The sequence below is a fragment of the Otolemur garnettii genome, unplaced genomic scaffold (assembly GCF_000181295.1).
Source record: "Otolemur garnettii isolate 467f Iridium unplaced genomic scaffold, OtoGar3 scaffold00060, whole genome shotgun sequence".
NCBI classification, from domain to species: Eukaryota; Metazoa; Chordata; class Mammalia; order Primates; family Galagidae; genus Otolemur; species Otolemur garnettii.
The window spans coordinates 731,128-744,391 of record NW_003852455.1 but is presented as its reverse complement, the minus strand read 5'-3'; the positions used below and the strand labels follow the sequence as shown (position 1 = coordinate 744,391).

Sequence of the window (13,264 nt, the reverse complement as noted above, 5' to 3'; positions counted from 1 at the left end):
AAATAGTTAACCACATTTACTTGGAAACCTGCCTATCATAAAAATCAGAGAACCCCCTATTTAACTGTTTAGTATATGTACACTAACTACAAACAGGTTACTTTATGAATTTGGGTCTGCAGGGTTAGTATTAAGTGTAGAATAACTCTCTGAACTACAGTAAATCATGAATCAAGGTCCTGAGAGAAGTGAACTACCTAGGAACTTTTCCTTAATAAAAATATCTGCTTACAGAAAGAACTGGCAGAGAAACTAATATCAAAAGACCAAGTTTCACATCCCAACATTTCTACATCATAATCCCTCAAGCCAGTAAGACATCCATTAAATTAAGGACAACTGATACTACCAAATGATGACAGTATTTTTTTTTTTTATGATGACAGTATTGAAAGTGAGTACTAAGCCTTTCCCCCCCCCCCCAGAGCCTGCTAGAGGGAAAGGTAACACAAAATACACCCAATTTAGGTCAACCTCCTTCACCAAAATCTAAACGTTGATTTAAGGCCTACATACTCGATAGGTAAAAAACATGAGGTTCAGTTCCCATAATGTAAATGCAAATCAGTGTTCCTGGCTAATTAATAACTAGATATAAAAGCTGAAGATGACAGAAAGAATTGTCTTAAATCAATATTCCTAGCAGAACATGAAAAAGACTTTTCTTAAATTAATACACATATATATGATCATGAACATGTTTTACAAATGCCACTGAGCTTCTGGTAAAGTTGTCAAGTTTTAACCTGCTTGAAAAATAATTATTCACAGCCTTCATCCCAATCTTATTTTATTGAACATTATTCTCTTGAACAACCCTACAAAAACAAAACCACCAGAGTGAATTCTTGTACATTTCAATATCCTGCCTACTTACAAGAGCGGAAGAGTCAAACACAGCAGGGGAAAAAATGTGCTGCGCACAACCGTGATCCAAAACACAGGTCTTCGTAATCTATTTTAGAACTAACCATTCTGTCTTTCTCCAAATGTTAAGAAAGAAAATTAAGAAAACTACAGAGCACTTGTAAACTGATAATATCTATGGGAGTTGGTTGTTTATCTGGGGAGTAACAAATCACATACCGTCCAGAGAATATTCCCATTAAAATTTAGATACAAGGACGGGAACAATCTCACACCAACTGACAATGGCAATTGCTCTGCACGCTTCAGTTCCTGGATGACTTTAAGAATTAGTCAAAAGGTTGAGTCCACTGGCAACGTTTGTGGCAACGTTTTACGTACTTGCTTCAAAGAAAGCCAAACATGCTGAAAAACGAATCTTAACTTCACCTAAGTCACCTAGAGAAGCAAATATTCACGTCCTGGCTAAAAATCAAACGAGAACTTGAGAGGTCTGAAAGTTCTGTGCTTAAGTGGTGGCCCTCAACTCCCTGGAAAACTATACGTGTCTCCCACTGTGGAATATGGAAAAGAGGTTACAGGCTGGAGTTGAGAAAAGAGTTAAGGTATTCGAGACAATACTCCGGAGCAACGAAACTCGGGTGAACAGAAAGCTGGCGAGGAGGGGCCGAGAATCAGCGAGAGGAGGAAAAAAAAAAATCAAAAAACAAAATCCGTGGAAGGAAAAAAATCAAGAAACGAAATCCAAGAGATTTGGTCCAGCCTTAAAGTAAACGGAGAAAAGGAAGACGTTGAAAGGCGAGGGAAAGGAAGACCCAGAGAGGGCAAAGCCCGCGGCGCGGCACGGTTCAGGGCAGGGCTGGGTCCAGGAAGAGTTAGAGCTCACCAACCCAACCAGCTTCCCATTTCGGGCTAAAGCCGGGGAAGAAAACAGCTCTAGGGAGCAGACAATGAGCCACCGCCCCAGGAGCCGTGGCTCCAAGAACGCAGGTGGCGGCTTCCCGGCCCTGCGCCGAGTAGGTGCGCTGTCCCGGGCCGCTCCCCGCCGGGCCAGGCCGCGGAGAAGGAAGGAGGAAGGAGACAGACGGCCCGCGTCCCGGGCGAGCGGGCCTGTGCATACTTACCCCAGGCGAGGAAAGAGCCCCGCCTCAGCCAGGCGCCTCAGCCCGAGCTCCCGGCCGACTGCGGAGCCGCCCAGGGCAAGCGCGCGGCGCGGGGAAGGGAGGGGAGGGAAGGGGAAGTAGGGCGGGAAGAGGAGCCGCGCTGGAGCGCAGCCGCTGCTACCGCTAGGCCGAGCAGCAGCGGAACCCAGCGGCCGCCGGGGAGGGGCGGGGAGGGAGCCTTCGGCAATGGCGACGGCCCGGGCCAGAGGGGAAGCGGAACAACCGCCGCCGCTGCGCGTGGCCACAACCCTGAGGGAGGGCTACGGCGTGGAGCGGGAGGGCGGGGCCAGAGCCCCGCCTCTCCCCGGGGCGGAGACCAACACCACCAATGGGCGGTTTCGTGCGGAGGCTGCTGGGAATTGTAGTTTACTGATGGTCACTGCTCTTTCTGGTAGTCGTTGTATTGGGGAGGACAGCCAGTTCCTCATTTAATATATAATAAAACAACATTTTCTCCAGTCAGGTTTTTGCAAACGAAGATGCTGACAAACGATTGCTGTTATACATCTCTGCTCCAGGACATTTGTTTCTGGGAATTCATTCATTATCCATTTTGCTTTTTTTTTTTTTTTGGCCTCTAAAACTGTTACTATAATTCTGCTGTTAAATTAAGTCCCACTTCCTTCTAAATTAAGGCCTCTCTGTTTCAGCCACGGAGGAGTTCACCAATGCTTTTACTTATTCTGCAAGTATCTGAGTATCTAATATGTACCAGACACTTTTAGCTATCAGGGATACAAGGGCGAACATAATTCATCTAGCATTTATAAAGGTTATAAATATGAAAACACAATAATTAAAGTAGTGCCGTCTGGTATGAGGAAGAAACTCAGGGAGAGTATTTTGGATAGAGCAGCCAGAAAATGCCTCTTTAAGGAAGTAACATTTACTCGAATAACAGTAAGAAACAACAATGAGAAGCATCCAAGGGAAAGCCTGAGAGGCAGGAGGAGGGAAAAGGGGGCTTGCTGTGGTTAGTTAAGAAGGCCTATGCATCTAGGGCTTAGTGCAAGAATGGGATAGCATAAAAAAAACACTAGAGCATACAAAATTTAGGTCATGAAGGATCTTGAATACTATGTTAAGAAAAGAACATTTTGGGCGGCGCCTATGGCTCAAAGGAGTAGGGTGCCAGCCCCATATGCCAGAGGTGGTGGGTTCAAACCCAGCCCTGGCCAAAAACAGCAAAAAAAAGAAAGAAAGAAAGAAAGAACACTTTATTCCAAGCATTCTTTAAAGCGGTTTAAGCAGGGAAGTAACCCATTTATACTTCACAATGTAGAGAATGCAAGAACAGAAGGCAAATAAACTAGAGAGGCAATAATCATTAGGTGATAAGAGTGGAAATAGAGTGGGCCAGATTATGCTTATCTCTGGATACAAAGCAAAAGCTCAATTAATATGGAGGGTACAGAAGAGAAAGGAATCAAGGAGCAACATGGCACACTATTAGATAATCTGAGAAGTGGTCTCATTATCAAACACACAGAAACACTCACTAGCCAGGTTTGGTGGCTCATTCCTATAATCCTAGCACTCTGGGAGGCCAAGGTGGGAGGATAATTTGAGATTAGGAGTTCAAAGACCAGCGTGAGCAAGAGAAAAAATCTGTGTCTATCAAAAATAGAAATAATGGCTCGGCACCTGTGGCTCAAGTGGCTAAGGCGCCAGCCACATACACCTAAGGTGGCGGGTTCGAATCCAGCCCTGGGCCCGCCAAACAACGACAGCTGCAACCAAAAAAGAGCTGGGTGTTGTGGCGGGTGCCTGTGGTCCCAGCTACTTAGGAGGCTGAGGCAGGAGACTCGCTTGAGCCCAGGAGTTGGAAGTTGCTGTGAGCTGTGATGCCACAGCACTCTACCCAGGGGGACAGCTTGAGGCTCTGTCTCAAAAAAAAAAAAATAGAAATAATTAGCTGGGCATGGTGATGCACACCTGTAGTCCCAGCTGCTTCTAGGAGGGTGAGGCAGGAACACCATTTGAGCCTAGGAGTTTGTAGTTGCAGTGAGCTATGATGATGCTACTGCACTCTAGCCCAGGCAACAAAGTAAGACCCTGTCTCAAAAAACAGAAGCTTGCAAAGATGAAAAGAAAATGCTTCTGATAGACTTCCCAACTCAACTTCCCACACTCAACTCAAAGAAGTAGCAGGAAATAAAAGAGTGGTAAGCAGGGCAGTGGAGCCCTAATTGTGTTGAAAGTACCTACTTATCTCAGAAATTTCTAGGGTTTTAGTGGCTGCACAAGAGATGGAAGACAAGGCCTCGGGTCCTGGGACTGCCATCCTGCATAGGATAGGAAACTTAAAAGGCTATCCCCTCCAAGAATAGAATAGAAAAGAAAAAAATCCCCTGTAACAGCCCAGGGAGATATACAGAACATTCTTGTCTGCTTTAGCCTGGATTGGTGTGAATGGGAAAAAATTCCCTTAAAATTAATAACCACAAATTTTTCCTCATAGGGGTAAGAAAGTTCAAATTTGTCAAGAGAGCAGTTCTACTTTCTGGTAGTACTTGGGGGCCTAGAAGAAACAAATACAAATCCTCACTGCACAGGTGCACTCTCAACCCAGGCCTCAAAAGATTCCAGATCCACAGATAAGAATTCTCAAAGCCCAACATGAGCACCCAAAATATAATACTTTACCTGAGGAAATAAGCCACAATGAGTGAGTCAACAGAAACTACAAACAAAATAATGGAGCCCATCTGGACTTTAGTACTGGTTACAGAATATACCATATAAAATAAGTTTATTTACATGATTAAGGAAAATAAGACAGGAGCTAGAAAACATGAGCAAGAAACAAGGCTGGCAGGCATGATGACTAATTCTTGTAATCCAGCACCTTGGGAGGCCAAGGTGGAAGGATCTGTGAGTCTAGGAGTTCAAGACCAATCTGAACTGGGTAACACAGCAAGACCCTCATCTCTATTAAAATATAGAAAAATTATCCAGGTAGGGTGGCACACGCCTACGGTCCTAGCTTTACAAAAAGGCTGAGGCAGGAGGATCACTTGAGCTCAGGAATTGAAGGCTGTAGTAAGCAATGATCTTGTCACTGCACCCTGGCCTGGCCTTGAAGGAATAATCGATTTTCATACTAATAATTTCTTAGCTGTCCTACCTTAATGATTTTCTTCAAAACTATGGAAAAAATGGCTTTAACAGTCTAATAAAATCAACATTTAAATAAACTTTATTTTCATCCAAATTTTTTTATTCTTATTTATAATGGTTTTCTCAATTTTTATTACAGCTTAAATTGAAAGTTTTCTATTCACAAAATGGGAATAATGTGTTTCTATTACATAAAGAACTCATTTTTCTATCCTAACTGAAGATAAAAATCAACTTCTCACAAAATATATATTAATCCAACAGAATTAAGTTTCCTCTATTTCCACTTGATGTTTGAGGATTATCAAGCATCTATAAAATAGAGCAGTAAATTTTGGAATTGGCTAAGAATGATCCAAAATTTCCTCTGGTAAACATAATTTCAGCCACAAAGAAAGACAAAAGAAATGGTAAGTTCTAGAACACCTCTAGCCACAAATTAATGTGTCTTATTTAGATTTACAGAAAGCATTTAACTGTATAAAACTTACAGAGAAAAATGACCATATTTGAAAACAGCTACAAGAATCAAAGTGGAACACAGGATTGTAATGAGCAGAGTTACAGAACATACTAAAGAGGTATGTATAGTCAGTCCCACTGGAACCTGTAGAGTCACATTCTTATATACCTATGGAGAAAGAGGAATAGAGAAGTTAGAAACATTTAAAATGCACATCATAAAGGAAGAACACCATTACTTTGATCTTTTTCTTTCTGTTGTATTTTGTTTTTGTTTTTGTTTTTTTTTTTTTAGAGACAAGATCTTGCTATTTTGCCCAGGCTGGTCAAACTCCTGGGCTCAAGTAATCCTCCTGCTTTGGCCTCTTCAGAAGCTGGGATTACAGGCACAAGCCACTGCACTTAGCTCTTTCTCTTTTCTTTTAAATATCATTTAGCCAATGCTACACTACATATAAACACTATTGTTCAAATCACTCTTTTAGATCCAGTATTTTATTTACTGTTACAGAATCAAACTCAATTCCTACAATAATTAATTAATTCTCATTCATTCTGATTTCTACTATTATATATAAAGTTATGTATATTATTTTAGGAAAAGCTTTATCTGAGGCCAGGTACAGTGGCTATAATCCCAGCACTTTCACAGGCTGAGGCAGGAGGATCCTGTTAAGCCAGGAATTCAAAACTAACCTGGGCAACATAGTGAGAACCTGCACTGATAATTTAAAATATTAGCCATGCATGGCCTACTATTTGAGAGGCTAAGGCAGGAAAATAGGTGGACTGCTAGAGCTCAGGAGTTCAAGACCAGCCTGAGGAAGAGTAAGACCCAGTCTCTAAAAATAGCCAGGCATTGGGGTGGGCACCTGTATATAGTCCCAGCTACTTGGGAGGCTGAGGCAAGAGGATCACTTGAGCCCAAGGGTTTGTGTTACCGTGAGCTATGACGCAGGCATTCTACCCAGGGTTGACAAAGTAAGACTCTATCTTAAAAAAATAATAATAATAAAACTGAGTTATCCTTTCATTCCTGTTTTGTTTTCCTTCCCGAAGTAGCTTTTAAAAGTTTTTTTCCTCACAAATTGAACCACTGAAGATGACCTTTACCATAATTATCAAGGCAATAGGTCTCTAATGTTCAACTTAGTTTCTATTTGGCTTTAAAGAGAAGGGGTTCAACTAAAAACCTGGGAAATTGTATGGTTTAAAAATAAGCTTTTGGCTCGGCGCCTATAGCTCAACCGGCTAAGGTGCCAGCCACGTATACCTAAGGTGGCGGGTTTGAATCCCCAGCCCGGACCCGTCAAAAACAACAATGACGGCTGCAACCAAAAAATAGCCGGGCGTTGTGGCGGGCGCCTATGGTCCCAGCTACTTGGGAGGCTGAGGCAGGAGACTCGCTTAAGCCCAGGAGTTGGAGGTTGCTGTGAGCTGTAATGCCACGGCACTCTACCCAGGGGGACAGCTTGAGGCTCTGTCTCAAAAAAAAAAAAAAAGAAAGAAAGAAAGAAATAAAAAAAATAAAAATAAGCTTTTAAAAACATTAAAATTTAGGTAACTTAGGAATACTTGTATTTTTGGTTTCTTTTTATAAATACTTGAATTATAATTTCATACCCCAAAAAACTAAAGTTACCAACCCAACCTGTAACAAAGCACTATCTGAAAATCATCTTTCAAAAAATGTTACCTTCAACAAACCTTAGTAATGGTCACATATTTTTCTGGTATATGTAAAGAATAAATATAATACAAAATTTAAAAAAATATTAAAGTGCTTAATTGTGACCTTTTATTTCAAGTTACATCTTTTTTTTTTTTTTTTTTTGAGACAGAGTCTCACTATGTTGCTCTTGGTACAGAGGCATGGTGTCACAGCTCACAGCAACCTCCAACTCTTGGGCTTAAGCAATTCTCTTGCCTCAGCCTCCCAAGTACTTAGGACTATAGGTGCCCACCATAACACCCAGCTTTTTTTGTTGTTGTTGTTGTGGAGTTGTCATTGTTGTTTAGCAAGCCCAGGCTGGTTCGAACCCACCAGCCTTGGTGTATGTGGCCTGCGCCCTAACCACTGAACTACAGGCGCTGAGCCAAGTTACATCATTTTAAGAACAGATGAATTCAAAATGTTTTCATAGGGTATTACTTATTTTGTAGCAATGTATACTACTAATTTTCTAAGTCATAATGAACACTAAGCATATGCTTCATTCAAATAAAAAAATCAAATGCAGTTCCCTAGATGTATTTTAGAATTTGAAAAAAAAAATTCAGGTGCCATATGGCAATGGGTATCTACTCAAAAGCAACTCTACATTGCATAAGATATTTGCAGTCATCCATCTTCCCATCTGTCTATTCAAAGAAAGTTCTCCCATATAAAATAGCAGTGCTTGGTAGTAAGCCTTTACCATTAGTAGCTGTTTTTGGAGTTAGCTGGTAGACAGACATGTAAGTAAGTACAAGGAACTTACTTCAAATCTAAATATCCACAATAATACACATGAGTACATCGGCCTTATGATCATCTGATTGATAGTTATGTATCTGCTGGTTCAAATTTTAAATTTATTCTATTTTTGTTCCAAATGGATTTGACTCCTTATAAAAGCAAATAGTAAAAATGATGACAGAGATTGTGCTGTTCAATCAAACAAATCAGTCTTTAAGAGAATTAGGAACAAGAAAAAACATAACAATAATGTTACATAGCTCACAAAGCAGCTCATAATAGAGGAACAAAGGATTTTTAAAAAGAGGGAAAGAGATACACTGTACAAAGATTTAGCACTCTGAAGAGAGGAAAAGAAGTAGGTTAACTAAAGAGGGTAAGCAGAAAACTGTAGAGTCCTAAGACAGAGCCAGTGCTAATGAAATATATATATATTTTTTTTTTTTGAGACAGAGCCTCAAGCTGTCCCCCTGGGTAGAGTGCTATGGCATTACAGCTCACAGCAACCTCCAACTCCTGGGCTCAAGCGAATCTCCTGCCTCTGCCTCCCAAGTAGCTGGGACCACAGGCACCCGCCACAATGCCCGGCTATTTTTTGGTTGCAGCCATCATTGTTTTGGCGGGTCCAGGCTGGATTCGAACCCGCCACCTTGGGTGTACGTGGCTGGCGCCTTAGCCGGTTAAGCTATAGGTGCCAAGCCATGAAGTATTAATACTATACCAATTTTTTTTTTAAGAATACTCAAGTGCATCGGCAGCAACTGTGGCTAAGTGGGTAGGGTTCTGGCCCCATATACCTAGGGTGGCAGGTTTGAACCTGGCCCCAGCCAAACTGCCACAAAAAAGTAGCTGAGCATTGTGGCAGGCGCCTGTAGTCCCAGCTACTCAGAAGGCTGAGGCAGAAGAATCACCTAACCCCAGGCATTGGAGGTTGCTGTGGTTGCTGTGAGCTGTGATGCCACAGCGCTCTACTGAGTGCAATAAAGTGAGACTCTGTCTCAAAAAAAAAAAAAAAAAAGAATACTCAAGTACAGTAGCAAGAAGGGGGAAGAATAGAACAAGGAATTCAATCTGTTACTTGTGAACAATCAAGTGAGGTAACTCACTACCTTTGGACCAGCCTATACCCAATATAATAACTGAAAACAAAATGAAGAGGTCAAATTACTAAAATGGCCTGAAACAGTCTAAATTTATATGTAAAATTACAATAAGACTAGAAACTTTAACAATAAGACTAGTTGAAATAATAGTACTTTGAGGCTTTTAGTTTTTTTGTTTTGAGACAGAGTCTTGCTCAGCTGCCCTGAGTACAGTGCAGTAGCACCACATCCCACTCACTATAACCTCAAACTCCTGGGCTCAGCCCTTCAAGTAGCTGGTACTATAGGGTACCAGCTTTAGAAATGGGGTCTCTCTCTTGTTCAAGCTGGTCTCCAACTCCTGAGCTCAAGCTCTTCCTCAGAGTGCTAGTACTGGGTGTGAGCCACCATGCCCAGCGTACTTTGAGTTTTATTTTCCTTTTTTCCTATGTAATATAATGAAGTCAGTTTATTTTGTTGTTCAAAAATTAATAAAAATTTATGAATAAAAATAAAATTTTATTGATAAAGGAAAACCAGATGAACATGCTACTATTTCCCTTTGCCATTTCACAACTTTAAAGCATTATCAGCTATACTTAAACTCTGGACCAATGAGGCATAGGGCTAATCCTAAATTTTTAGCCCCCAAATTAAGTAGTTCTGTGATTTTACCCAAATAAGGAAATGGTGTTACCATCAGCAGCAAAGAAACAACATTAAATACAAAAAGCAACTTTCTATGTTAGAAAATGCTAATCTTGTAAATGTGGCAGAAACAGAGTTTTAAATGAGACAGTATGATCTAAATACGACATAAAATATTAGCTTACTGATTTATACTTCATATTGTTCCACTGGCAAATATCCCTATTCTTCAAAGCACAAGGAGCTGCTACTTCTGACTGAGCCCAGCATTTCAAAATTGGGAACTCTGAGAAAAGTGAGAGAAAATAATGTCAGAAAAACCTGTATTTGGTAAAGGCTATACTTATACTAAATCTCAACAAAAGTCTTTTATTTTGGCATATAAGTATTCAAATATTTTAATATATTAAGCATATAACTTGTACCCATCTATCACATACTGTTATTTTAGCATTCTTTTTTAGTAAACACCTAAGAAATTATAAAATTACAAAGGTTGTGCAGAAGTTGAACACAACTTCTTACCAAATCCCAGTATATTCAAATGAGGGGCTAGCTTTTTTTTTTTTGAGACAGAATCTCATTTGTCCCCCTCTACTGAGTGCCATGGCATAATATCTCACAATAACCTCAAACTCTTGGGTTCAAGCGATCCTCTTGCCTCAGCCTCCTAAGTAGCTGGGATTACAGGTACCTGCCACAATGTCCGGCTATTTTTTAGAGACAGGGTCTTGCTCTTGCTCAGGCTGGTCTTAAAACTCCTGCTCAGGCAATCCACCCATCTTGGCTTCCCAAATGCTAGGCGTGAGCGACCACACCTGGCCTCAAATGAGAGGCTACTCTTTTAACAATTTAATGTAAACTGTTTTATGACATTCAGAAAAGTAAACACATTATAAGTGTATACAACTCAATCCATTTCCACATGAAAACAGAGGTATGATCAGAAAAAACAGAATACCAGAACCCCTGATGTTATTTCAGCAAGAAAACTTTTTCACATTTTATTAAGGATAAGTAAAAATGTACCAATAATAGAAACAGGTAACTAGATTGGATAAACAAAACAAATATAGCCGAACACTTTTTAATTTTCTCATCACAGAAGGTATGATGGTAGCAAATGTACTCTAAAACTTCTCATCTCTGGGGTTTAGTAAAAGTGCTACTAACTTTTATTAACATTCTAAGTCAGCCCAATTTGGAGACACAAAGAACCAAAAACTTAAAGGGGCTTCTTAAACTAAAGAAAAAGTCTTGATTCTGTGAACACTGTAAATACCAAAAGGTAGTTTTTAAAAATTTATCCCAATCCCCACATAAAAACAGAAAGAACAACTTGGGATGCCAAGGTGGGTAGATTGCCCGAGTTCACAGATTCAAGACCAGCCTGAGCCAGAGCTAAACCCTGCCTCTAAAGATAGCTGGGCATTGTGGTGGGCACCTGTAGTCCTAGCTACACGGGAGGCTAAGGCAAGAGAATCGCTTGAACCTAAAATTTGAGGTTGCTGTGAGCTGTGACACTACAGCACTCTACAGAGGGCAACAAAGTGAAACTCTGTCTCTAAAAACAAAAAAAACAAACAAACAAAAAATAGAACAATTACACAGCAAAACCAAAACATATAACAGACAAAATTTATAACAAAATCAGTGACAAAGTATCTCCTTAAATACTGAAATACATGTAAGTAGAAACAAAACAACAAAACCCAAATCCTGCAATACCAGTATGGAAAAACAAAAAGCAGCAAAGAGGCAATGTGGACCAATGCTGCAAAAAGAAGCACATACTATGCCTACTGATATTATATTAAGGTGACCAGACATCCTGCTTTTGGTGGGACAGTCCTGATTTTTAACAATTTGTCCCGCGTCCTGCTGCATTTTTAAAAAGTCCTGATTTTTGGAAAGAATGTACAACAAGCTAGGGAACAGCGGGGCAAGGGGAAGGGAATATACGGTTTTTGGCTGCTGAAAAGGTTAATGTAACTCCATTTGGGAATGAAGAGGTTAATGTAACTTCCTTTGGAAATAAAAAGGCTAATGTAAACTCCCTCCTCCCCCTCCTGGGCAAGGTCACCCAGGTGGAATCGGTATCAGAAGGAGATGGCTCCTTCCCTTGCTTCTAGGCAAGGACAATTAGCTCAGAAGAAGCCCAACTGTCTGGAACAAATAAGTAGCCACCCCACCCCCAGGGTCCCTAACCATAAACAGCTCAGCCAATAGCAGCCCTGCCCAACAAAACACCTGACAAAATTCCTCTATGAGCTTTAAAAACCTCAGCTCACTTCACTAGGGGGTTGCCCTTCCTCCAGCCACGCTGAAGGGAAGAGTGGCCCAAGCATATGCTTGCAAAATAATGCACTTTTTGTCTTTACATGTCTGTGGTGGTCTCTCAGCGGCAATGTTGGAACCAACACTGCCATGTGGCTATTTCACCAGGATATGAGTTTTATATTATTTTTGTTAATTTTATAATGTTAAACTTTAATAATAACACATAATTGTTTCGAACTGATTATCGAGAACTGCTTATCAAAGTTCGCATTGTTGATCAGTTGTTAGAATTCAACCACAATTGTTTGGACTTAATGAACAATGGCATTTTTTGGCATTGGCAACCAGGAAAACATTTTGTAACTGTCTCTCAGACAATACACATGGTACTGCAGTGCTAGTTAAACAAGTGACGTCAACAAATCAGCTATTCAGATAATTTACGTAAGTAATTTATTTATTTATTTCATGAATTTAGCAGCCAGTACTCGTATTATTCATATTTTATAGTGGAGGCAAAAAGTCTAGCGCCAGCCTTGAAAGTGACACTTATGACTTACAAGGTATCATTATTAAAAAAAATATTGATAAGGAAAAGCTTAACTCTTGGGCATCAGCAAAAATCACAATAGAGAACAAATGGTTACAAATATTTCATCATTTTTAAACAAACCATGTTCCCTACAATAATGGCATAAAAATTGTGGGATACGCGCTGTCCTTACCAGGAACTAATGTTGCGGCTGAACGTGTTTTTTCTACAGTAAATAAAGTGTGGACATCAGAAAAGTCACAATTAAGTGTTGAGACTTTGAAAACCATTTTATGTGTGAAATATAATTTAACAAATTCTTGTGAAAAATTTCATGACCTTTTAAACAATGACAGCAATCTACTAAAAAAATTCACTCAAATGAGAAATATGCCAAAGAATAAAATAATACTATACATAATTATTTTTTTCTTTTTGGCCAGGGGTGGGTTTGAACCCATGACCTTCGGAATATGGGGCTGGCACCCTACTCCTTTGAGCCACAGACACTGCCCTATACATAATTTTTTTTAATGTATTATATTTGTAAATTGTACTTATGTTGAAATTAAAAATATATATATTACAATACTATTTTTGTGTTCTATGAAAATTTTTGTTGCTTCATATAGACCAAATTTTTTTTTTTTTT

At 40.0% G+C, this 13,264-nt stretch overlaps 2 protein-coding genes across 2 annotated transcripts in view; both read right to left on the bottom strand.

The window, feature by feature from the left end:
* Nucleotides 1-2,203, bottom strand: part of PAK2 (p21 (RAC1) activated kinase 2) — a 104,365-nt gene extending 102,162 nt beyond the window's left edge. The window contains exon 1 of the mRNA XM_003792673.3: nt 1,992-2,203. The gene's annotated coding sequence lies outside the window, so the exon portion shown is untranslated. The remainder of the gene's footprint in view (nt 1-1,991) is intronic.
* A 3,190-nt stretch (nt 2,204-5,393) lies between these two features.
* Nucleotides 5,394-13,264, bottom strand: part of PIGX (phosphatidylinositol glycan anchor biosynthesis class X) — a 29,909-nt gene continuing 22,038 nt past the window's right edge. Inside the window, exons 5-6 of the mRNA XM_023514832.1 lie at nt 9,986-10,090; nt 5,394-5,781 (exon numbers count right to left, since the gene is read on the bottom strand). Coding sequence (XP_023370600.1) covers nt 5,638-5,781; nt 9,986-10,090 — 249 coding nt within the window. The 3' untranslated portion in view covers nt 5,394-5,637. The remainder of the gene's footprint in view (nt 5,782-9,985; nt 10,091-13,264) is intronic.